The sequence below is a fragment of the Haliotis rubra genome, unplaced genomic scaffold (assembly GCF_003918875.1).
Source record: "Haliotis rubra isolate DU_JTF1 unplaced genomic scaffold, ASM391887v1 Scf514, whole genome shotgun sequence".
NCBI classification, from domain to species: Eukaryota; Metazoa; Mollusca; class Gastropoda; order Lepetellida; family Haliotidae; genus Haliotis; species Haliotis rubra.
In genome coordinates this window covers 540,784-566,893 of record NW_025767207.1, presented here as the reverse complement: position 1 = coordinate 566,893, position 26,110 = coordinate 540,784, and the positions used below count along the sequence as shown (strand labels likewise).

At 39.2% G+C, this 26,110-nt stretch overlaps 2 protein-coding genes across 2 annotated transcripts in view; both read left to right on the top strand.

Annotated features, from left to right (window-relative positions):
* Positions 1–26,110, top strand: part of LOC124292337 — a 191,160-nt gene that overhangs the window by 57,226 nt on the left and 107,824 nt on the right. The gene's annotated exons all lie outside the window — the stretch shown is intronic.
* LOC124292345 lies at positions 611–15,448 on the top strand. The gene is made up of 4 exons (XM_046729440.1): positions 611–677; positions 13,498–13,692; positions 14,033–14,275; positions 15,183–15,448. The coding sequence occupies exons 1-4, from the start codon at positions 611–613 to the stop codon at positions 15,413–15,415; spliced, it is 738 nt and encodes a 245-aa protein (XP_046585396.1). The 3' UTR covers positions 15,416–15,448.

Genomic DNA, 26,110 nt, shown 5'->3' with positions numbered 1-26,110 from the left:
TTTTGTTCAGATTTTAATTGCCATCCTACAGTCGAGCATTTTAATCTTGCATGCAAAAATCTTACACATGCATATTCCAAGTTTTCTGTCGGCTCATTACTTGACATAATGTTGCGATGTCAACTATTTAAGTGTGAAAAACAACAACACAATACACAAATTACTTCTATCTGATGCATCGTATGCATAGAGGTTGTTATATTAAGACCTATTGACTTCTTTTAAAGTTTGACGCAGCTTAAAAGCTTCTGTTGTATGATAATTGACATAGGTCTGAATAATCCATTTTTAACACAGTTTAATACAACTGTAATCTGACAACGTACCGATCGGCCTTTTTGGTTACAAACTGCGTTCCTTTTAGCTCCCTGTTTAGTACTTGTGAAGAAAGAATGACGGATTCTATTGTAGCATTGATTAAAGATGCACTTGTTCTTGCCAGCATTTTCAGAAAAATCGAGTATATTCTGTTAGATGTTTGTAGAATACAATTTGTTAAGCTATCATAGGTCCAGGTAAGCCAACCGCGTCGTTTTTGATGTTCTGTATATTCTCGAGGTTACTTTTCCTTCTGTACAGATTTATTCTCACGGCGGTTCCTGTCGACAAGATGTATGTTTCTGCGCTCGCCTTTGTAGTGTTCTATCTTGGCATCTCGAAACTGCACGACGCACAGGGTGAGTGTATTCTGTTGACGGATTTTAGAAGACAAACTGTTAAGCTGTGATAATTGCTTAGTTAATCCTATAAACCAAACGTCCATATTATAAAGTAAAGTCAATCCTAATATTCAACATGATCGTTTTGTCAACATTTAAAAGAGATGCAACTCAAGGTATTTGAAAGTATGTTAAAATTAAACAGAGGCGACTTTGATCACAATATTTAGTAACACCCTATGAATATGATAAACATTAGAATGATTGTTAAGTCGATCAAAGCATTAGAACCTCATATACCGTTTATAATGAAAAAATATAAGAAACTGAAAGCGAAGCCCTGTGAACAGCTTCTTCGTATGACTGCTCCAGGGTGATGCGTGTCAATGTCTTTGTTGAAACAAAACGTCAGATATGTAATGTGAACTCTGTTCGTAAGAGAAACTGGTGTAAATCCAACAGACAACAACGAAATGTCATGGAATCAACAATTAACACATCACAGTTTTAAACTTGATGTCCATTTGATCGGTAACTCTCCAAATTTGTCCAGTTTCTGACAAAATGAGTTTACTAACTTTAACATGGTATTTTCATGAATATGTACAGACGTTGAAATATGTTTTCTAAAAGTCCAAATTGTAAACTTTTGGTAGTTGAATTATCTGCTTAAGTGTCCATGTTAGTAACCTTTGGCAAATTTTAACTGCAAATGAAGATGACCTAGCATGCTTTCCTACACTCGGCATGAATTAGCAACTTTCATCAAAGAAGTACATGATCACATGTCTCTCCCATTGCATCACATGTACTTCAAGTAATGTTGTGTGTCAATAAGTAATATAAGAGATGATGTTGTAGAAGATGAAACCAAGTAGAGAAGCAATGAGGTAATAGGAAAACAATAATTATAGACTAACGGCCAAAAGAAACGCCACCAAGGTACAAATGGACGCCAATATACAGGAAATGTTCAAACCTGCGCGACAAAAGCTCAAACAACATCTTAAATACATCCTGCACGTTCCCAGTGGACAAGTGCTAGTTCTTTATGTGTTTTATGTGAGACAAGTGAATTTAACCCAATATGCAAATGTGCACAAAGTTACCCGTAAGAAAATCGCTTATGATACATGAAAAGATTTGTTCTCTCTCATCACGGTTAAAAGCAGCAAACATGCCTCGATTAACAGCTGTGCAAAGGGAGAGAGACATCGGTATGCTGCAGTTGGGAGCACGTTGCCAGGATCATACAATGTCCTAAGTCCACCATCGCAAGACTTGTCACACGTCACAGACTCACTGGCAGTACTTCAGACAAGCCAAGGAGTGGTAGACCCTCACGAAGAACAGTATTTACGGGTTATTCACCTGAGGAAAAGATTCCTCACTGTGACGTCAGCAGCAGCAAACACACTTGGACATCCAGTCAGCAGACAGACCGTGGCCAGACGTCTCCGCCATCATGGTCTCCGTGCTTATCGACCTTTCAAGGGCATGACGTAAACGTGCCAACACCGACGGCTCAGACTGAGGTGGACAAGGACTGTACTGCAGCAAAGAAAGTGTCAAAGAGTGCTGTTCAGTGACGAGAGCAGAGGCGTGTTCAGAACCGCGAGTGCCCGCGAACGCTAGCGAGTGCTCGATCCTGAACACCTGTGCCCGCTCGAGCGCCCACGCGCGCACGCGAACCATTCTCACAGCTGCCTCGCCAAGCGAACCAAGATGGCGATCATGTTTAATGTCATTCGTCACCACTCGCCCCTTTCCGTAACCTCCAAAAAGAATGTTGTCAAATAACATGTATATGTCATCGAGTGGTCTGAAAAAGTTGATATGTTCACGGGTTGCGTAGCCATTGACAACATTAACAAATATTCTGTTTATTATATTTTGATCATTGTTTATTATTGATCGAGACATCGATTTTGTAGTTGGCGTTTCGTAGTTCCAGGCAAAAGTGATATTTTACTCTGTGAAAATGACAATACCATTTCAATTTTCACCAATATTAACAGTATTTCACCCTCAAGAATATAATAAAGAAGTTATTCGGCTTGTCCCTGAACAACACGAGTTGGTCACGAATGGCTTATTGTAACCAAGCGCTCGCGTTCAGGCAATCTTGCGGTCGCTTGCGGTTCTGAACACGCCTCAGGTTCCAGCTCTTCAAGTTTGATGGCCGGATGCAAATCTACCAACGACGTGGTGAATGTCGTGATAGTCTGTATGCTAGTCCCGAACGACATTTGTGGGGACCAGATGATGGATGTGGTCATCAATTACGGTAATCTCACTGCGTGTCGCTACATCGACGAGGTTTTACGACCTGTGGTGCTGTCTTTCCTGCAAGAATACCAACGGACGATGTTACAACAGGACAACGCCACACCTCACACAGCTTGTGTCACTAGAGACTTCCTCAACACCAACAACATGAACGACCTTCCGTTGCCCGCACGATCACCGCATCTGTCACCCATAGAGCACGTCTGGGACCAATTGGTCCGTATTCGGAAACGTCAACAGTCGCCATTGACGAGGGACGCCTTGGCAGTTGCCCTGCGGGGGTAATGGCGTCGGATCCCTAATAACAACATCAGGACACTCGTCTATTCAGTTCAACGCTACTAAAGGTGGTTAGATCCGGTACTGAACCATGTCTATTGCTTTGAATGTGGAAGAGCTGGAAGTCGAACCTGCGTTACTAGACGATGGATCCCGCTGTGATGAATGTGCCTGCAGAACTTCAACTGCAATGTGGTTCATCTTGTAATTTTACAAAACTGTTTCGTAATATTTATGTTAACAATACAACATTTGCTGTTACTAGAATATGCGCTTGTTTTCGTTCAGTGTAGGAAAATGTTTGGTGGCGTTTCTTCTGGCCGATAGTATATATACAAGTTATTTATGAAAGTGATGAGGTGTATTGATAATGGAACCTAGTGCAGAAGTGAAAATATATATGAAGAGTAAAGTATGTTACAAAAGTTTAACAGTATAATATACTCTCCCAAAAAAGAAACGCATCATGAAAATAGCAATTTCATGTAGCAATGAATTAAAACGTGATTCATTTTACAAAAGGTTTTGCTCTGTTTATGAGTCCTATGGTGTTTATGTTTTGAAACATCACAACAAAACGCACCATCCGTAAAATACCCGTATTTAACAGCATGATTTTTAATTCAGCGTGTAGTGGCACAGAATACACAATTCACATGCAATGCACGTGAATGTTGGGGATCAGATAGTCTCAATGATGGGTATAAAAGGTTGATCGCTGTCTGTCGATTATTCACTGTATTTGGAATATTGTTGACGACCGCAAAATGCCACGTCTAAGTGAAGCCAACCGTCATATCGCCATTGCTTTGCTTGAAGCTGGCCAGTCTCAACGTGCAGTTGCCCGACGCACGAATGTTCACCAAAGCACCATTTCACGGCTCTGGGGGAGATATCGCCGGCAGAATGGGGTAGCAGATGCCCTTCGTAGTGGGCGACCACTGGGCGCAGGATCGCTACATCCGGGTACATCACCTGCGTCATTGAACAGCTACGGCGACCAGTACCGCTCGACAAATACCCGGATTGAGGAGGCTTTCTGCACAGACCGTCAGGAACAGGTTGAGAGAGGCTTGTTTACGTGCCAGAAGACCTTATTTTGGCCCTGTGCTTCGACGTCAACATCGTCGACATCGAGTTCAATGGTGCACCAACGTTCAGGCCTGGAACCTACCGAATTGGCGTAGAATCTGGTTCAGTGATGAATCACGATTTCTCTTGGAATGACGCGATGGAAGAATGCGGGTGTACAGACGTCGACGTGAACGTTTCGCCGACGCTTGTGTTCCCCAGGTGAACAGATTCGGCCGGGGCAGTGTTATGATATGGGGAGCGATCACCTGCCGCAGGAGAAGTGATTTGGTGATGATCCAGGGCAACCTGACAGCTCAACGGTACTGTGACGAAATCCTACGCCCACACCTCCTTCCAATCATTGATCGCCAGAGGGAGTTGTTTCAACAGGACAATGCCAGGCCCCACACAGCACGTCACACAAGAGACTTCCTCCAGAACTACAACATCAATGTGCTCCCCTGGCCCTCAAGATCACCGGACTTAAACCCGATCGAACATCTGTGGGATGCCCTGGACAGACGGGTGCGACGCCGTAACCCTCAGCCCCAGACATTTCAGCAACTCGCACAGGCTACCAGGGAGAGTGGGCTGCGATTGGGCAACACGAGATTCTGAGACTTATTAGTTCGATGCCGAGGCGATGCCGTGCAGTTCTGGATGCCCACGCTGGTCACACGAGGGTATTGACTTCAGCGCCACCACACGTCTCCATGTGACACTCAAACTGACTTTCCTCGAGTTGGTGCCAAAGACAGATAAGTCTGTATTCCCAGTGTGCAATTTCGCTATATTCCATGACTCATAAAGTCTACAAGATGTTTCAAAATAAACATAAAAATACAGTTGAAATTCCTATATGCGTTTCTTTTTTTGGAGAGTATATATAATGTCTAAAATCAGTGCCTTAACTGAATACACAGGTAAGGAGGATTAAACATATATTACCATTATTTAGAAATATAGAGATTTGAGAACCATAATGAAAGAAAATTCACAAATACATTTGCTATGCAATCAGTATAACTAGCTGACGTTTACAAGAAAAGTATTTACCAGTGTTGGAGATAGCGATGACCTTTTCCTCGAGTCTGTTTTGTAATTACATTAATATACACTAGCGGTGTCCGCCCGGGAAATCCACAATTGAAAAAATACCAATTGCCGCTAAAGATACACTTCAAGTACAAACCTTGGTGCCACGAATCGCCGCGAAAGCCACAATGAGTAAGGGAATCTATACCGTTTTTTAAAATAAACGTCACCCATTCATCACAATGGATCGAAGTTGTTTTAATGACTTGAACTTTTTAAATTATTTCACACACGTCCGTCGCTGTATGAGATCAGAAGCACTATAACTAACCGCTGCAATAACGTCACACCATACATGGTCGCCCTTACTCGATGCACGTCTTTATCTTCATCACATGATACTGAGACGTTCCAGACATTGACAGATAAAATAAAAACGTAGTTAAATGTCTTTAAGACACTAAAAATCATAAAACAAATAACATGTAAGAGTGTTGACGCTACAAGTAAACACTTTGTTTGGTGTAAAGCGTGTTTGATCGAATGTTTCAAATGTTTAAAAGAAAAAAGATAGACCCTGGTTCAATAAAGAATGTAGAAATATGAGAAAAACGTTCAACAAAGCTAAAACTAGATCTAATAAATCAAAAAACCCTTTGAATACATTTCTGTATCAGCAGATGTCGAAAACATACAAAAATGTCTTGATAAACATATTAAAAACTTTCAATAGAAAACTACTGGAAAATGAGGAATGATGGAAAATACTCCCCAAAAGAATACTGGAAGCTGCTAAATGACAAAGAACCTGATAAAGAACAATCTATACCTAATATCGAATCTTTCTGTGACTTTTTCCGAAAACTAAATGACACTGATAATAATGATGAAGATTATGATGATATCCCAACTGATGATACAATGGAAGAAAATATGTATAATAATGAAGTTCTTAATAAAGATATAACTGAGGACGAAGTAAAATTTGCAATTAAATGTTTGAAAAGAAGTAAGGCTTCAGGCATAGATCTTATTGAAAATGATTATTTTAACGATGCAGCGAATATTCTTACCCCTATTCTAACTTCGCTTTTTAATCTGGTGCTGAGTAAGGGATACATTCCGGAATCCTGGTTCAGTGGTATTATTCGACCTATTTATAAGAAAATCGGCGATAGGAATACCCCAAATTCGTATAGACCCATAACGCTCCTAAGTTGCTTTGGAAAATTGTTTACAAGTATTTTAAATGAAAGACCAACATTATTTGCAGAAATCAATCATATCCTTACACCTGCACAACCAGGATTTAGAAAAGGGTTTTCGACTGCCGATACTGTGTTTATTATGAATATAGTTTTAGAAATATTAAAATTATCTAAGCGTAAACTTTATTGTGTATTTATAGATTTCACTAAAACCTTTGACACCGTATGGCGCGCAGGGCTGTGGTGCAAAATGCCACGATATGGTATCAATGGCAAATTCTTAACGCCTGTTAGAAATATGTATCATAATATAAAATCATCTGTTATCACTGGCTATGAAATGTCTCCCTTCTTTCAATGTAGAAAAGGTGTTAGGCAAGGTGAAAACGTATCACCACTACTATTTTCTATTTTTTATAAATGATCTTGAATCTTCCTTATTAAGAAATGGATGTACAGGTGTGAACTTTGAAAATGCAAACGACGATGACATTTACCTTTGGTTACATTTGATTGTCTTATTATATGCCGATGACCCTCTCATTTTTAGTGAATCACCTAAGGAACTTCAGAAATCATTAAATCACTTTCATGAATACTGTTTCAAATGGTGGGCCCTCGAAAACAGTCAATTCAAAATTTTCATTTTCGCTGGGGGCAGTAAAATTGAAATAGTAGATACATATACCTATCTTGGCGTAAGGTTCCATAGAAATGGTAGGTTCTTGACAGGTATTAAAGCGCTAGTAGAAAATGCAACTAAAGCTATGTTTGCCCTTTTGAAAAAAGCCCGAAATTTAAACCTACCTATTGATTGTACCCTAAAAGCAACAAACAACCAATACTGTAAAATCTCCTCACTGATGTATAATTTTATCTGTTAATAACTTTGGTTGTCAACTCCGATGGATATATTTTGTTACAAGAATACTTAATACCTGCGGTTTATCAGAGGTTTTCTGAACCCCCACAATGTCACCACGTCATGGCTGGTCCTAAAAGTTAAAGCTACTCTAAAAGATCAGTTTTTACAACATTGGCGTAGCTTATGGCGTACTTATCCAAGGATATATATTTTCCTATATTAAAACTAAGAACTTGCAACAATAACCTACCAATTGAAACCGGCCGGTGGCATTCTATTTAAAAAAGAGGAAAGAATATGTAAGCTGCGTAACGCTAACGTTGCTGGGGATGAGTTTCACTATCTCTTTAGATGTGAAACCCTTCTCCAACAGCGAAATACCTATCTCGCGACATATATGTGTGATCCCCAAAAACATTCAATGTTAAAGAAATTATTATATCATAAAACATTTAAAGAACTTAAAGTCATTTCTGAATGTATTGTATAAATCGCTTACTAAGTAATATTCAAATGATCATGTCCAGCCACTTGCCATGTATATATTCGTTTACCTATGTATTTATATATTCTCATGGACCACCGTTGGTTGGTTGAGAAATAAACCTCTCTGTCTGTCTGTCTGTCTGTCTGTCTGTAAAGATCACACAATGCATAACGAACACGCGGTGAAAATCTGCTGATTCAGCTGAACGAGCTGAATTGCATGATTGCATGGCATTTAACTGAGAAAGAAATGGCAGATCAAAGGGAATTCGTGTATTTGACAGTCGATGTTTGTTGCTATATATACACTTACTAATCCTTTGTAGGTACAAAGGAACAATCACAATATTTAAATAATTATGCTTGCTAAAGATGTGTGGCAAAACCCACAAGGATGACTAATACTTCTTAGTAGGACAAACAAACACAGGCAGGCACTTTGTCAGGCAACATAATTATCAGAAGGCGAGAAGTACAAAGAAGATTTTGTTTTCAATATTCTGTTCATGAATATTACAAAGTCATGTTTCAACAGTTCGTTAAACTCTTCAATGCCATGCTTTCATGTCGATAACGCCCCCTGTTCGTCACGTAATAATGCTAGTAACAGATAAAAACTTTAAATACATTTATTTCTGGATATGAAAACTTTAAATGATGGTACTTTAGCTTTTTCAAAGACTTGTACGCTCATCCTTCATCAGCCGAATCGATAGTTATGTCGATAATGTTCTGAGTAATTATTAGGCCTTGATCGTTTTCTGTAAAGTATCCCGATATTTAAACGGAGTTCGATATCACATAACAACCGGAATTTTCCATCAAATGTATTGTGACGCTTCAAATTGAAATCAAAATGTCATTATTCAAGCGGCGGCAAAATGACTTATTCTGGAAAATCGAGTCAATAGTTTTGCTAAAAACCAGTTATGAATTGGAAAGAGTTAGGCGTCACATATGTAGTTGTTTATAAGTATATTTGTGCAATAAATGATCATTCTTCTAATTTTATTTTTTTTTAAAGTTTTTAGCATGAATGTAAACATAGTGATTGAGGCAACAATATCTCTTATCTCAAGCAGTTATCAGAAAAGGAAAAACACTAAATTGACCATCCTATAAGTTAAAATGATTCAAAGAAATAATTGGTGGTATAATCATAAATAATTTGTGAAAAGGTGTTTGAGTACCTATGTGAGGCAGCTAGTTTGCGTGATCTGGACTTTTCCCCACGAAAAATTCAACTGGATTTCTAGATTTTACATAATGAATATTTCAAATGATTTACTGTAACATGGATTAACTCATAGCGCATTGCCGGCAGAGCCACGTTCACTCGATCACTCAACCATGCCCATTGCCGGTTGAGCCACACCATTTCTAACTCTGTTTTTCTTAAATGTGGCTTTCCCAGGCTATAACCACAAAAGCAGTTATCATGACACAGAAGTCAATTTATTTTAATTTCATTTAGTTAATTTATAGCGTTATTAACACCTGCTGTCAATATGTTTATTTACTCAGAGTTCGGGTTTCTTTCATTTGAAAATGTAGCCCCGAGCAAAGACACAGTCGAGTATGTCACAAGTATTTGTTTTGTAGAAAAACCATTCATCGTAGCATTATGCGGTCTTGAGTTATGTAGCGCTAAACGAGAGCCCCTGGTTACCTCCTTGTAACTAAGTAGGTTAGGTGAGACGCTATATAGCAAACGAGAGCAGAGTGACGATGGTTGAGGCTAATGGCATATATATTCTTCTTTCCTCTTGAAATGAATTAATGAACTGTCAACCGAAGTTTAAGGCAGGGTTAGGATGGGAATGGTGTTAGCGTAAAAGACAATGAGTTTGAAATTTGTGTTAAGACGAGTCTTAATTTCAGTTGTTCACGATTACTAGGAATAAATCGTATAAGGGAAGGAAATGGTACATCGCTTCTCTCCTGATATGAGATCATGGAACAATATAAGCAAACTGGGATGAGGAACGTTTTAGAAATATATGGAAGAGAAGAAATCGTTTAGAAGAACATTTAATGAAACTTACTTGACTTTGTAATATACCTTTCTAGTAAGTCCTTCTCTCCCCTTATTTATTATCACCCCTTGCAAACTCTTTCGAAGAAGGAAATAGAATGGCTCTATAACGCGCTTGAGGTTCACTCCCGGAGAGGTTTCGGAATGAATAGAACGAACCCTGCTACTTAGGTTTGTTAAACTCATTATAGCAGTGTAACGAATAATACTGAGCCTAAGTTTACTTAGAATTTGTGCAATGACTATTGTGGGCAGACTGACAATCCTATCAAAATTCAGCAGGTGTGAACAGACTGATTTTAATCCTTTAGGCCTTTTATGCATCCACTCAGATAGATGTCTTTGACAGTTTCTGTATGACTATTTCAACATTAACATTGAATGGTGGTATGACAATTGCGATATCAAAGCCGAGAGTGGTTAATGTTGAAATGCAGTGTAACAAGCCTGTGTTAACATATGAAGATGTCTCCTACAGTGAGATTCTCTTTTGACACAGGAATCCCTAACCCAGGTATATTTGTACTTAGTTCTGACTCGTGAAAATCCTGGTTAGAATATTGATCTTCAGTAACCCATGCTTGTCGTTTGAGGCGACTAACGGGATCGGGTGGTCAGGCTCGCTGACTTGGTTGACACATGTCATCGGTTCCCAATTGCGCAGATCGATGCTCATGCCGTTGATCACTGGTTTGTCTGGTCCAGACTTGATTGTTTACAGACCGCCGCCATATAGCTGGAATATTTACTGATTGCAGCGTAAAACTAAACTCACTCACTCATTGTCCTAGTTCTCCCGAGGCTTAAACTGGGACTATTGCTCGGGCATTTAGCAGATAGATTTTGCTTTTCAAAATATCTAATAAAACATCACAATCCCTTACAAACAGGACCCTCCTATACTCCAATTATTAGTCGCATGTGACTCACAATTCATTGGTGTTAGTCCTGCTGGGGTAATAACGATTTTATCGGACCTTTGGTGTGGTAGTACCAGTGTAAAACAGATTACCCAATTATATGGTTTGCTGCATGTCTGTGAACCTGTGGATTCAATAATTGCTGTTAAAAGATTTCCCATTTCTGATCTGACAACAGCCTTAGGAATGAACTTAAACATCCAAATTGAAGAAACAAGACGCATAGCAAATTTATCCATTTATATTGAAATGGCAATCAAACGTGTGAATATTTCCGGAATGCACAAAGGGTCATACAAAATATCTTGCCCAAGAAAGTCACAAAAAATTGGAAAGTGTGCGTTCACTTACAGATCTCTAGCTTCCACTTGTTGGCAATCTTGAATTAAAGATACCAATACACTTGCACTGTTGAGTTGTCTACTTAAAGGACAGTGCAGTTGCAACCAGCAGCATGTACCCGACCGGTAAGTTTGATAAGGACACCCACACATCATAATCCGGTTTCTGTTTCATACTCTGAGGTATGGAAGGAATCACTTTGGCATTGAAATAACAATGAAAATAGTCCGCGGATATGTGTTGATATCGAACTGAATGAACGTGTCTATCTTCGTAGAACACTTTAGCTTTCAACTGATGTTTAGCGTTGTTTGGGTCGGTATCTAGTGCCCGCTGCTTTCCCCAAATCAAATAATTATTCGGATCACCTGAACTAAATGATGGCATAAGTTCAACTCTGCTATTCCATCCATGTTTCATGTATAATGGGTCTGGTAAAAGCTCCTTGAGAGGTGACAGAAACCTCTCAAATCGTCTTTGTATGACAGTGACCACGTCGAATGAATTTGCGTCTTCAATCGATCGTGTGTCAAGATCACTCACACCTTTGGCACGCAAAATTAAGTCCGACTTATTCCCGGAAATGCGTTTTCCGTGATTCCGTAAGTAGGTCTTCAGTTCATTACATTTCTCAAAATTCAGATGCTAGTCTTGTGCCTTCCTGTCTAGATTCTCTGCTAGCAACTAAAAAGCACCTCCGAAAGTGCCCTTGATAAAGGGAGATAACACATGAAAGGGGAGATAAAAGCTCATTGGAAATCGGCATTAACATAAATGTCCGTGGATGAAATTAAGTATCTATACAAACAAATTTGTTGAATATTGTGTGAAAGCAACATGTGGTGTTTAGTGTAAAGATGTGTGTCAGCCAACCTTCTACTCAACATGGCTGAACTGGACAAATATTACGAACTTAATCTCAGTCTGGTATGCTTAAAGCTGATGTCAAGAAAACTTTTAATTCAAATAAGGCACCATTCACAATTAAATTATTGCAAAGAAGATTAATAAATATACAACCGGACATTATGATTGAATCTTTGATGTTCAAATACAACCAATTTTATTGTATGCTTCTAAAATATAGGCAGTTGAGAAGAGACCCATTATGGAACAGTTTTAATCTAAATTCTGCAAATTCGTTTTATGTGCTGGTTTTCTAATGTAGCAGCAATTGGAGACTGCTTTGTAAGTTTAATATTCGATGATAGTGTAACTTACTGTGTGTATAGATTCGGCTCTAAGAGCAAGTACGGGAAGTTGGGAACGAATATCCCTTGAAGAGTATGCTTAACTCAAGACTACGATATCTTCCACAGTTCAACTGTTCTCGAACCACTATTTTGACACTGAATCGTCCACTAATATCTGCCAATACTATCTGAACAATTGTGCAAACATGATTAAATACTCACTATGTACTAGGAAACTGTTCGCGAATGACTAAGTACTGTATTGGAATATAATTCTTGTTCCCGTTTTTTTCAATTAATATATATCTTATGCATGGGCCATTGGCATTTATGCCTAAATTAACCATACATGTATTAAAAGGAGGAGTACTTACATTTAGTTAGAAAAGGTTTGGTGTCAGGTTTCAGTGTTTGATGGATACTGGAGCCCTTTAAAGTCTGATCCTGGGCCTAGATTTTCGAAGCTCTCTTAGCGCTAAGGTAGTTGTAAGTTAATGTTAATGTATGGCACTTACGACTATCTTAGCGCTAAGAGAGCTTCGAAAATCTAGGCCCTGGATGTTATTGTGCCACTTTCTTTGGATTCATCATTCCCTTTCGTGGTTTTGGTAGAGTAGTTATGTCGTTTTGTACGTGCACCTCTCCATTTTGTGATTGACACTGTCTGCGTGGGTTAATGTGGGAATTGTAGAAACCCTCATAATCAAATTTGTTGACTGGTTCATTTGTCAGGGAGAAAAAGTTTGACTGATCCTGTTGTTTGCCTAGCACTTCGGAAAGTACAGAAAATCTTGTAAAAGAAATTCTAGGTGATTTTCATTTCTGTGTTTTTACTCGTACTAAGACTAGCAAAATGTCTTCTGAGAACCATTCCAGTTACAATTCATCACTTTCAGAGATTATTGTCTTGTTCGTATTTCCCAGTACCTAGAGGAATGAGTGAGTTATTTTCTTTTCTTTTCTAACCTGGCAATAATTTATAATGTAATAATGTGAGCGGGTATATATGTGTGCTTGTGCCTGTATTTGAGTCTGTGAGTGTTTGCGTCTGTATAATGAGTCTGTACGTGCCTCTGTCTCCCTCACATTGTCTCTTCATATTTCCCTTTCAGGTGAAACCATTTCAAATGGGAAAGATGCAAAACAGAGCAGTACCTTTGGCTACTATGTTGCTAACCATGCTCTTAATATAGGTTATTCACATCTGGGAGCAATAACAAACCCAGGCAACCCGTGCTGGTGGGAGGTGGACCTTAGGGGCTACTTCACAATCAGCAACATTACCCTCACAGCAGTAACCGACACGGGTCAGTGTACTTATAGATTTGACACATCACTTTTGCTTCATCCCATGCTAATAAAATACATAGATTCGGGATATACAATATATCACATCAATTCTATATCAATGTCGGTCCATTTCAACACCATTCAGCTCTATTGTATACCATTAATGATAAATTTATGTAATTTAATGAATTGTCACTCTTGATTATTGAACAGCCTTAATATAGTTTGGTAAATTGGCACAACACAATACCATTTCAAGAAACCATCTTTTACTCAGCTACAGATAAGGAGGCCTTTACCGTGTAAGAAGCATGAATTTTGTATGTGTAATACCGACCCTGGCTTATTTGTTTACAGCTAACTACTTGGAAAAAGCATTCGTGGAGGTGATGGACAAATATGTCAGCCTCTGCTCTGACGTCCAGGTGGTGTGGTGTGGAGAGGTACCTAACACTGTTGCTGCTCGTGAGAAGTTCACCTTCACCTGCAATGTCACCTTCCCTGTCCGCTTTGTCCGTGTCACAAGGCGATCCGCAAGTTCCGTACGTCTCAAAATCGGACATGTTGACGTGCAAGGGGAAGGGACTATGAAGCCATATCGTGAGTGAAACATTGAGTGAGAGTAGTAATAGTCACGCAAATGCAATTGCATGACCAATAAACATTCCCCAAACTATTAATGTATACTAATATAAAGGAAATATAAATGTTGTTAGTATTTTTGACTTCATCACGAAAATTACCTATCATGTTCACGGAAAGTGTACCGCAATATATCGTATTGTGAAGTTCGAATTGCAATATACCGGTTAACCGGTATTATCGCCCACCCTTAATCATAATCTCTTATATATCGATGAGCTCAGTAAGAGTGAGTGAGTTTATATATTTAGCTTTATACCAAGATGGCCACGCAAACACTGCTGGTCCTATGAGACTACTGAATGGATCTGGTCGTCAGTGGCGGTGACTTTGTTGCTTGTCATCAACCCCGACGTTGGTCATAATATAAGTGACTGATTAATTGATTTGCCATCCAGGCTTGACTATTTGCAGGTTATAAAATTTGCGCTGCATAAAGATTTATTAATAAACTCTTTCGTCATGTTCTTTAGAACTTTAGACGTTTCGTTGGTTGTTTGGATCCAAGCTAAAGATCCCGAAAAGGTTCACCTTTGTCCATCAAGATGGCCTGCGATCTTCTTGTGGCGTGTTACTGTGACCCCATGGCTTTGACTGCCATTCAGCAGTCTGGGTTGTTGAACAACACCCGTTTACAAATTGAAATTTTTTTATTCTAATGGTTCATACTACAAACCGTCAAGAGCAATAAGGTGTTCGAGCCATACTTCACTATGAGTCAAGTCACCTTTTCACACAAAGATGGACTGGGTAATGAGACTCTGAGACATTGCAGATGGTGTGTCACGTGAAGATGACCGGTATAACGTCAATATACCGTTGAAGAAATCCCGTTCACACATTAAATAGAATTACTTTTCTCTAGGCTCATACTACAAGCCGTCCAAGAACAAGAAGGTGTCCAATCCGTTGCTGACCACGTCGGCCATTACAGCCGGCGACTGCGGCATCGTGTGTCACCAGCATCATTCATGCATCGACTTCAGCTACAGTGCAACAGCGCCGACTGATGAGAACTATCTGCTAACCGACAAAGCCTTGTCTTCACATCACGTCAACGACAATTCTTGGACAACCTACACCATGTACTGTATGTAAGAATTCAACTAAAAATACACTCTCCACCTCTTTTTTCACTAACATGTTTTGTAGTGGTTGACAGTGAAAATACACTCACAAAGTACCTGGGACAAACTTCATTTTAAGATTGATCTTTGTAACTGGTCTTGTGTTTGCAGTGGTCACAGTTATTTTGTTTAGTTCAGCCACCTAACGGAGGTCCTGTTGGAAAGACCCCATAACCTCTGTACATTGGGCCAACCACTAAGTGGGAGTCCCGTTAGAATGGTCCCTGTAACCTATGTCGTTTGGCTCGACCAACTTTTGAGTTCCGCTGCAATGCCCCTGTAAACCTGTTTATGTCATTTGGCTCAACCACCTTACGGGGGTCCGTTAAATTGGTTCCTGTAACAAACGTAAACTGGGTCAACCACCTAACGGGGGCCCGTTGAACTGGTCCCTGTAACACGTAAACTGGGTCAACCACCCAACGGGGGCCCGTTGAATTGGTCCCTGTAACACGTAAACTGGATCAACCACCTCACGGGTGTCCCGTTGAGTTGGTCCCTGTAAAACACGTAAACTGGGTCAACCACCTAACGGGGGACCGTTGGAATGGTGGCCGTAACCTATGTAACCTGGGACAACACGATGACTTTTATTCGGTTTCATTGTACACAGATGCTATGGATTATCTCGTCATGGTTTGAAAAAGATATACACAATATAATTTCCAATACTGATTAATAAGTTAAAAGAAAAAGAGGTATTTACATTGGTTGGAGGCCCGAACCCACGTTGAAAGGGCGATGGTTGGGCCCATTATTGCAGATATAATTCGTTATAAGTGTAGTTATTTTAAATCGATATCATATGGTATAGTTTAAGGTCTGTTATATTGGTTATGCACAGACAATATTTCTTATATTGATACTTATGTCTTGGTAATAAGACCTTGTAAACTCATGTCACACTGAAACATTTCCAATGACATTCCACACACGAATCCATAGTTAATGAACATATAGATATTTGAACTGTACCCTACATCAGAGACATCAACACAGCTCAGTCGACATAAACACCCTTTCCTTTTCCACATATTTTATATTTATGTATCTGTATTATGAAAACTTATTCGCATCCTCTCCCAACCGTCACAAACACTGGCACATGGAAGCCAATTGTAAACCTGTAAGAACACGGGAACATATCGTACAAGTAAAAAAAGGGAATCAAACGACATCACTTTGTCACTGATGCTTAAATTTGGAAATGTCCTCCAACTGTGTACTACAAAACTTTATGAAATCTTTACTCAGGCCTTGAATGTTGAAGCCCCCCCAAACCCTGTGTTATCACGGGGCATTTAAATGGCCATAACCCTCTTTGGGGTAGTAATGCCATCAATACCAGAGGAAAACTGCTTGTTCCTAAATAACGATTTTTGCATTTTAAATTATGGTTCTCATACATATTTACATCCTGCAACAGGATCTTACTCTTGCCTAGATTTGTCGGTGGTTGACTCTAATCTGCTGAGTGAATTCGAATGGTCAGTTCATGATGACCTATGCGGTAGTGACCATTTTCCTACCATATTAACATCTGTGGCACCATCTGATGTTCCTCCGTCAACAAGACCGCCTCCCTGGTGTAGTGGTTAGAGCGTCCGCCCGGAGAGCGGAAGGTCGCGGGTTCGATCCCCGACCGCGTCATACCAAAAGACGTTAACATATGGTACTTGTTGGTCCCTGTCTGGCGCTCGGCATTAATGGGTACAACAAGGACTGGTCGGCTCGGAGTCAGTATACTGTGTCTGAGTGGGGTATTCATGCTTCACTGCGGCGTGGTATCTCAGTGAGCTAGCACTATAAAACCAGCTTAAGTCTGGGCTAGTACAAGCAGCCGCACATACACATACACACGCATGCACGTCGTCATATGAGCAAAATATTCTCAAGCGCGACGTTAAACCATATTTCACCTCACCTCCACCGTCAACAATATGGAATTTTGCTAAAGCTGACTGGGTTCTTTATGAAACTCTTTGCAATAATCAGCTAAATCCTGATATGTTTATTGATGTCCCCGACCCTATTAAACATTTCTCCGATTACCTTCATGAGATAGTGGATGAGTGTATTCCGAAGTCCTCTTTAAATCCTCACATGCTAAACTGACTGACTGAGTTTGGTTTTACGCCGCTTTTAGCAATATTCCAGCAATATCACGGCGGAGGGCACCAGAAATGGGCTTCGCTCATTCTACCCATGTGGGGATTCGAACCCGGGACTTCGGCGTGACGAGCCAACGCTTTAACCATTAGACTACCCCACCGCCCCTCACGTACTAAAGCCATGGTTTACAGCTGACTGCAAACAAGCTAGGAAGGCACGGAAGAAAGCTAAACAGTATTTCCGTCGCCATCCAATGGTCCATAATTTAAATAAGTTTAAAATTTTAAATGCTAAAGCCCGACGTACTTTTATACAAAGTTAACGCCAATCTTGGCGAAATTATGTTTCAAAGATTAATTCACGAACGCCGATGTCAAAGGTTTGGAACATGATCCAGAAAATTAGAGGTAAGGGTACCAAATCAAGCATACGCCATCCCAAATCTGGAGATCAATTGTTAACAGATAAATCTGATATTGCAAAGAGGTGGGCGAAACTCTTGCGAAACATTCTTCCTCGTCTAACTATGTTCCTAATTTTCAAAAATTCCAACAACAGCAGGAGAAGAAAAATATATATTTTCATTCTGATTACGGGGAAGATTATAACGAAATATTTTCTATTCATGAGCTTCATGGAGCGATCAAACTACCCTCCTCCACTGATACAGATCACTCATCCGATCAAAACTTGTTTACTGCTCCATCGTATATGAAGGAGCCTGCATAAGTAGCCTCAAAATACTTCATTCTATCCACCACCAAGGTTTTAGATTTTGTCTTGGATCCTTTCGAACTTTGCCTGTTGACAGTCTCTAGGCAGACCAACCTTCTCTAAAACAAATTATATCATATTATCTTTGCAGTCTGTTACAAAACTTTATTCAAATGAGTCAAACCCTGCACACAAATGTGTGTTTCATCCCTTATATGAAGATCTGTATTAAAAAAACATCTTCACTTATTCCACCTCTAGGAATACATATAAAACCTTTCCTTTTTGATGCCGGCATTGAGCTGGAAAATGAATCTCCTTCCCGTCTTCTTTCTTCTCCTCCTTGTCAATTGGTTAGGCCACAAGTTGACCTAACATTAACTACATTTAAAAAATCAGAAACTAATGAATTACAGTATAAACAAGAACTTAGTCAATTAAGAAATAAATATGATACATACAAATCCTTATTTACAGATGGGTCCAAGGATGGTGGCACGGTTGCTTGTGCCACTGTCATTGGATCCAGAGCAATATCTTCTCGGTTACCAAATAACAGCTCTATTTTCACAGCAGAAGCTAATGCCATATTAACAGCTTATAAATATATTAAAAACATCTTAAATATAAACAATATATAATAATTTCAGACCCTCTTTCGTCCCTTCAGGCTATCAGAAATCTTTATTGCAAACATCCACTTTTAATCGAAATCATTGAGTTATATAATGATCTTGCTACTGGCCAATGCGACATCATCCTCTGTTGGTTACCCAGCCACGTTGGCATTTCTTGGAACACAATGGCCGATCTTGCTACCAAGGCAGCACTCAACAAATATGTGACACCGCTTCTTATTCCATACTCTGATTACTAAGCTTGCATTAGAACTTACATCCGTGATCTGATGCAGAAAAAGTTGGACACCCAAGTAGATATCAATAAATTATATGCTATAAAACCCTTTATCATCCAAAACTGTGTTTCACAGGAGATATCGCTTGTGTGAGATCAAACGATATCTCCTAGGAGATATCGTTTTGACAGTAGATTTTGTACAATGCCCTGACAATGCTATGACGTCATGTACTTGATGACGTCACAATGCTATGACATCGCTGCACTGCAAGTGTAATGGCAGTACCATGTTCAGACATGTACATTTTATATTGAAAATTAATGAAGAGTGATTTTGGATGATAAATAGAATCTCACCCTCGTGTCTTCTGATATCAAATATATCAACACTCGTTGATAAAGTAAAAATATCCTCGGCAAGCCTCGGATATTTGTAACTTTATCAACTCGGGTTGATATATAATTGATATCAGAAGACACTTGGGTGAGATTCTCTATATATTGGTTACACTTACTTGGGTTGTCAGTCCAGATTTGAGGAGGTCATCATGCGACGATGTCGTATTGGCCATACTAGATATACTCATGAATACCTGTTAAAAGGTGAGGATCCTCCGTTTTGTATCCCTTGTGATGAAAGAATCACGGTCAAGCATGTCCTGCCTGACTGTATTGATTTTTCCATCACAAGGGATAAGTATTTCAATGTAAAAACTGTTAAGGATCTTTTTAGTACTGTTAATTTTAATTTATTTATTGAATTTTGAAAAGAAATAGAATTACTAGATACATTTTGATGAATAGTTTGTAAATAGATAAATATTTTATTATTGGCAGTTTAGATTAGTAACTGAGATTGTTCGTGGCTGTACCCTCAAAGGCGGTTGAAGTATTGTAAAATTATTGTCCTCCTGAGAGGGTACGTAAGTCCCAAAACTTTCAAAGCTAAATTAAAATTTTTAAAACGTAGTATTTTTGTTCTTTTAAATTCGGCTAAATATTTCTTACAATCGCCAGCAGCTGAAGGGATGGTGTAAATCCAGCTAGGGTCCATGCAGGTAGCAAATGTACTGTAAGTCACCCATGGTCCCTTGTATGGTGATCTACCTTCAGATGTTGGCGATCTATAGCCTATTTGTATATTGTGTTGTCCCCTATAGATACAATGTTTTAGATTTAGTTACTTGTTTTACATGTATATCTGTGATATTCTAATTGTTTTACTGTCCTTCGTTGACAGGATTGTATAATCTATCTTTAATTATTGTTAATCTATATGTTGTTTTAGTCACGGTATGGCTGAAATATTGCAAAAAGGACTTTAAATTTTAACTCACTCACTCACTCACTTGAATGTTGAAACTTCAGTCAAACAACGTTTGAACTAGAGTCCGAAAGACGCTTTTTGAAATCTTCGTAAAATAAGCATTATTAGTTGTATCCGTCTAGTGCCCAGTACATTTACTTATGTTCAGAGAAATGTAGTGGATGATTGGCTTCTGGTTCAACAATATACATTGTATGCCACATGACATTATTAACAATACAATGTAGAGAGATCGACCCATCTGTCATGCGTTCGTAAACTGACTTACATGAAAGCGCTATTAATTAAGTATTTATAGAATCCCAGCTTACCATAACAACTAACGTCCCGAACCAATAGCGTTCTTCAAGACATATAACCTGTCTAGCAGATAAGTATATTAATTTATCGTTTATCGTTATATTCTATATTTTCATATTTTCATAATTATGTATACCTAGATAAAAAGTTAGTCAATATAACCATGCTAGCACAAGTACCGTGTAAAATATATGGCGCTGCTGGAAATGAAAGTAATTCAGGCACTCACCTTTTAATTTGTTCACTTTTCCAAGGGGGTAAACAGAAGTAATGGGTGTTATTTCGTAGGCAATTAAGTCTTGGGTTAAAGAGTTTATTAGAGGGGTCTACAAGCAACTACAGGAAATGACAATGTATTCCACTGTAGATTTTCTAGCTTAGAGCATAGCTGCCTTATGAAGAAGCGATGTTCTGCAGACGGTAGGGCAATGTAATCTAGCAAAACACGGAAAATATCTGCCCAGAACACGTTAGCGTGTCACAGTTGATATTCTGTAGCTAAACACAATTTCACATTAATCTGCCTTTGCATGTGTTTGTGACTGGAGATACACATGCGCCCTGTGCCCAGATGAATGAAATGTGTATTACCTAATGGACACATAAATGGCATCAATAAAATCGAATAATAAACATCAAATGCTGTTCAGCATATCATTATCAAATGAAGCCCCAAGTAAATGTTTTCATTAACATGTAATAATATCCGGGGGTTCACCTATATATTTCCCACAATTCCTTGACATATACACGTACGCGTTACTTCCGGGTACCTGTCAAAATGGGACCGTTAGCACCTAATCTCATTTAAGCCTCACCGACCACTTTTCACAGTGGCGATATAATAATCAATTTCCTAAATAGCAACTGGCTACTGAGTGGGTGAGTGAGTATGGTTTTACACCGCTTTTAGAAATATTCCAGCAATATCACGACCCGTGTGGGGAATCGAACCCGGGTCATCAGCGGGACGAGCGGACGTTTTAGCCACAAGGCTACCCCGCCGTCCCTTGATGCAGTCTAAAAAGAAACACATTGTACCCCCTTATTTACAATATTACTATCTGTTTCCTAGTCTTTTCATGTATTTCCTAGTTGTTTCACCATATAGCAATTTGATGCTTGGTGGGCATTTAGAAGTTGGAAGGTAAGATAACAACGTATGGTGTGGATTTACAATTTCTATATTTTTTTGACTACACTATGTTTTGGGGCTACTTCTTGCCCCTTCATCAAGTCGCCCAGAAACGTCTTGTTGTAAATAATAAAGAAATTGTAAATCCATACCATACGTTGTTATATATAACAATTTCTTTCCTAGGCTTTTCACATATAGTTATGTGTCATACAAGGCTTTTCACATATAGTTATGTTTCCTAGGCTATTCACATATAGTTATGTTTCCTAGGCTTTTCACATATAGTGATGCTTCCTAGGCTTTTCACATATAGTTATGTTTCATATAAGGCTTTTCACATATAGTTATGTTTCATACAAGGCTTTTCACATATAGTTAGTTATCTGTTTCATAGGCTTTTCACATATAGTTATGTTTCCAAGGCTTTTCACATATAGTTATGTTTCATACAAGGTTTTCACATATAGTAAGTTTTCTGTTTCTAGGCTTTTCACATATAATTATGTTTCCTAGGCTTTTCACATAAAGTTATTTGTTTCCTAGGTTTTTCACATGTATACTCAGCTGCTAAAAACGCCAGTACGAATAAAAAAATTAGATAGCCACTGTAATCAAATCATTACAGAAACTGACATAATAAGCGGACCAAAACATTTTTGGTGTACAATATCTTGACACATCAATGAATAACTCAGCACAATTTCAAGACATTACGTGAACGTTTGCAGTCCATTCAGTAGTGTGACCACCACGAGCGGCAATTACTGCAGCAGAGCGTCTATGCATGGAGTGCACCGATCGATTAATGAAGGTCATTGGCACCTTGAACCACACTCTGAGAAAGGCCTGGCGCAATAAATCGGCTGTGTTCGGCCTTGGTATGACATTATTCAGTCTCCTCTGAATTTCATCACAAAGATGTTTAATTGGGTTTAAGTCAGGACTAAGGGCTGGCCACTGCATAATGTTGACACCGTTGTCGTGTAGGAAGTCCCGTGTAGCTCTGGCAGTATGGGCCCGGGCGTTATGCTGGAAACTGTTGTTCCGGTGACGTGCGAAATGTGTTATGATGTGGGGTCTGAAAGCTTGGTCGATGTAGCGCACCGCTGTGATGCCGCCTCCTCTCCCTGGAATCCCAAGTACGATGATCTACCTTCAGTTGTTGGCGATCTATAGCCTATTTTTATATTATATTCTAGTTGTTTTACTTTCTTTCGTTGACAGGATTTTATAATCTGTCTTTGCTTATTGCTAATTTATAACATGTTTTAGTCATGATGTTCATATTTATATAGTTATATAGCGCCAATATCCAGATCACCTGCTGAAAGGCGCTTTGTTTTTCCCTCTATCATGGGATGTCAGTCTCAAACGGCACAATGTATTATCAATCTCAACTCCCTGGGGATCATACAACTCTTGCAGCCACTAGGCGCACCGAGTTAATGTGGCTTTCCCATCCTTATGAGGTACGCATTGACAGCTAGGTGGACTGGGGCACGTAGTCACAGTACTTTGTCCAAGTTTACTGCACGTTGCTGTACCCGCAACTAGGTGTTTGCACGTATTCATGTGGCCACCATCTGGTCATATACCAACGGATTCGTTGGGTTCTTTAAAGTGCACAGGGTTGTGTACTGTACACTAGGGGTTGTGACAACACTGAGAGAGGGTGCACGCAAAGTTGACTCCAAGGTTTTTACACCCAGTCACAGATGGGCTCGATGCCGTCACCTCAAGCTCGCTGGATCACAGCCTGGCGCCTAAGCCAGCTCGCCCACCACGCCCCATATGGCTAAAATATTGCCAAAGTGACGTTAACTTTTTACTCACTCACTCTCCCTGGACCAAGGTTCTGGAACACCACAGGACCCACTCTCTGGTTCAGGCCTATTCAACCCCATACCATGATGCTTGCACCTCCCCATGAGTGTTTTTCCATAACACATTGGTCTGAGTAACGCTGGCCACGTCGTCGCCATATTCTTGTTCTGCCATCTGCAGTTGATACGCAGTACTGACTCTCATCTGTGAACAGAACAGTTGTCCATTGCCTGTATCGCCAGTTTTGGTGTTGTAGGGCAAACTGTAGACGTTCACGCCGATGACGAGGGATGAGGATAGGTCCACGGTAAGTCTACAGCAATGGAGGTTCCCGTTGTTAAGACGTCGGCGTACTGTATCAGAACTGATAGGTTTTCCGTGTGTTTCCACTGTCTGGCGTGCTATTTCAGATATCTGCATGAAGGGATTCTGTACATGCTGTCGTCTTGTGGTCACACTTTGTCAGCCAGTACGGTGGCGATCATTTGTGGTGTTGCTGGCCCGGAAACGTTCCTGCAGCCTGTAGATGGTCCGAACGTTGACCTGGAAGTGATTGGCAACGGCTTGTGCAGTGTGGCCAGCTTCAAGTCTTCCTAGCGCCTGGTTCCTCTAAGCTGTCGTGGGTCGCAGCATCCTGCTGACGTTGTAATGTGAATGTTTCAACCAGGTTTGGGGGTGCATTTTTTAGGGCTGGTCCTTGTGAACAACACGTGCAGCACGAGGTGCATGAAAAACATGGAGAACACTGTACCATCTCCGAGATCAGGTTGCGGTTTTGAGACCATTTCCTGGGTTCCATTCTGAGTTGGGGAAGGAATGTCTTTGCTCAAGTAAAGTTGGAGATGTTGTCAAAAATAATCAATCAAAACAGTTTACAGTTATCCGTTTTTGCGAAGCAAAATTCCAAACTGACGTTTCGTTTGGTGCTGAGTATAATTATTTGTTTCCTAAGGTTTTTAATATGTAGTTATCTATTTCCTGGGATATTTTTCATATGTTTGTTCAATGTGTACCTATTTCTTTCAAGGTTTTTCATATATAGCTATTTGATTCCTAAAAACAATTTTCATTCACCCGATGAAAGGCTAAGACTATACTGTGAAACGTCGTGTTCCTCAAAATAAAGAATTTGACCTTCAAACATTCTTTCCTTCATGTGTATCATTTCTAAATGGTGTTCAAAGACTTTACTTACATAATTTTAAAATGTCTATCATTCCATTTCGAAACAAATGCATTGGACCCCATTTGTAACGTTGGCAACACAAGCTCTGGCGCTCTGTACAATATAATAATGTTTCATTTTTACAGCATTTATTTAAAAGTTTTAATTGTTTTTGTCTCTGTCCTTAACGTAAAAGAATTGAGACCACATCATTCACGGGAAATGATGATACCACGGTTTTCATCGTTGACTGTGCGTTCTTAATGTTTTACTAAAGTAGTTGAATTGATCTCTATCGTCAAAGTTTTATGTTGTTCAGATGGATTATTGTTACTTGAAACTTTCTCTGTTGTAAAGTTATATTCGAGAGAAACATTTTTAACAGAATTATGTTGTCATAAGTGATTACTCATTTGCTGATAGTGGTAAGTTTTATTATAATAATTACATTTATAATGTAACATATATTGATAAAGTTGGAACATAAAAACATTTTGATAGCTATAGTGTCGGACTGCACCAAAGTCGTAATGAATGACAGTGACATATTCCACAGAAGAAAGAGACTTTAATGTTCAGCTAATGGAGACGCATTGATAGCCGGGTATGTTTCAACAACAAGCGAATATTGCTGACCTTTCACGTCTTCAGACAATGCGCCAAGGAATTTAAACGTCTTCAAAATTTAACGCATTTACATTTTCGATATCATCCTTTGTACAACTACATATACCAAGAAAAAAATACTTACAATGGAGCTAACTGACAATATCTTATGTACCCTTTTCAACGGGTCTCCAGCCCTTGTATTCTCTGAAAGGCATTATATCCATTCTTTTTTCAATAAATGCTCCAAAGAAAACGTTGGAATGTCAAACAAATTGTTGTAATCATAAACTGGAGAATAATAACAATGAGTCTGGAAACATGTATTTAATATAACTTGTATCAAATGTGTTTATTCATTCCTTCTTCAAGGTACATGCAACATGTGCAGCCAGAACAGGCAATACGAAGCTTTGGTAAATGATAATGTTTGAGTGTTGTAGTGGAGCATTAAGGTGGTTGTTTAGTGTGTTTCGTGGTATGTCACGTTTATCTCTTATGAAAGATGTAAAGAAATATGTGTGTCAATTTGTATCCGAATTGTTTCTTTTTACCTGCTGATGTGAATAAAAATAGTTGAAATAAATTTTAAGAATTTGATTAACTGTACCTGCTGATGTGC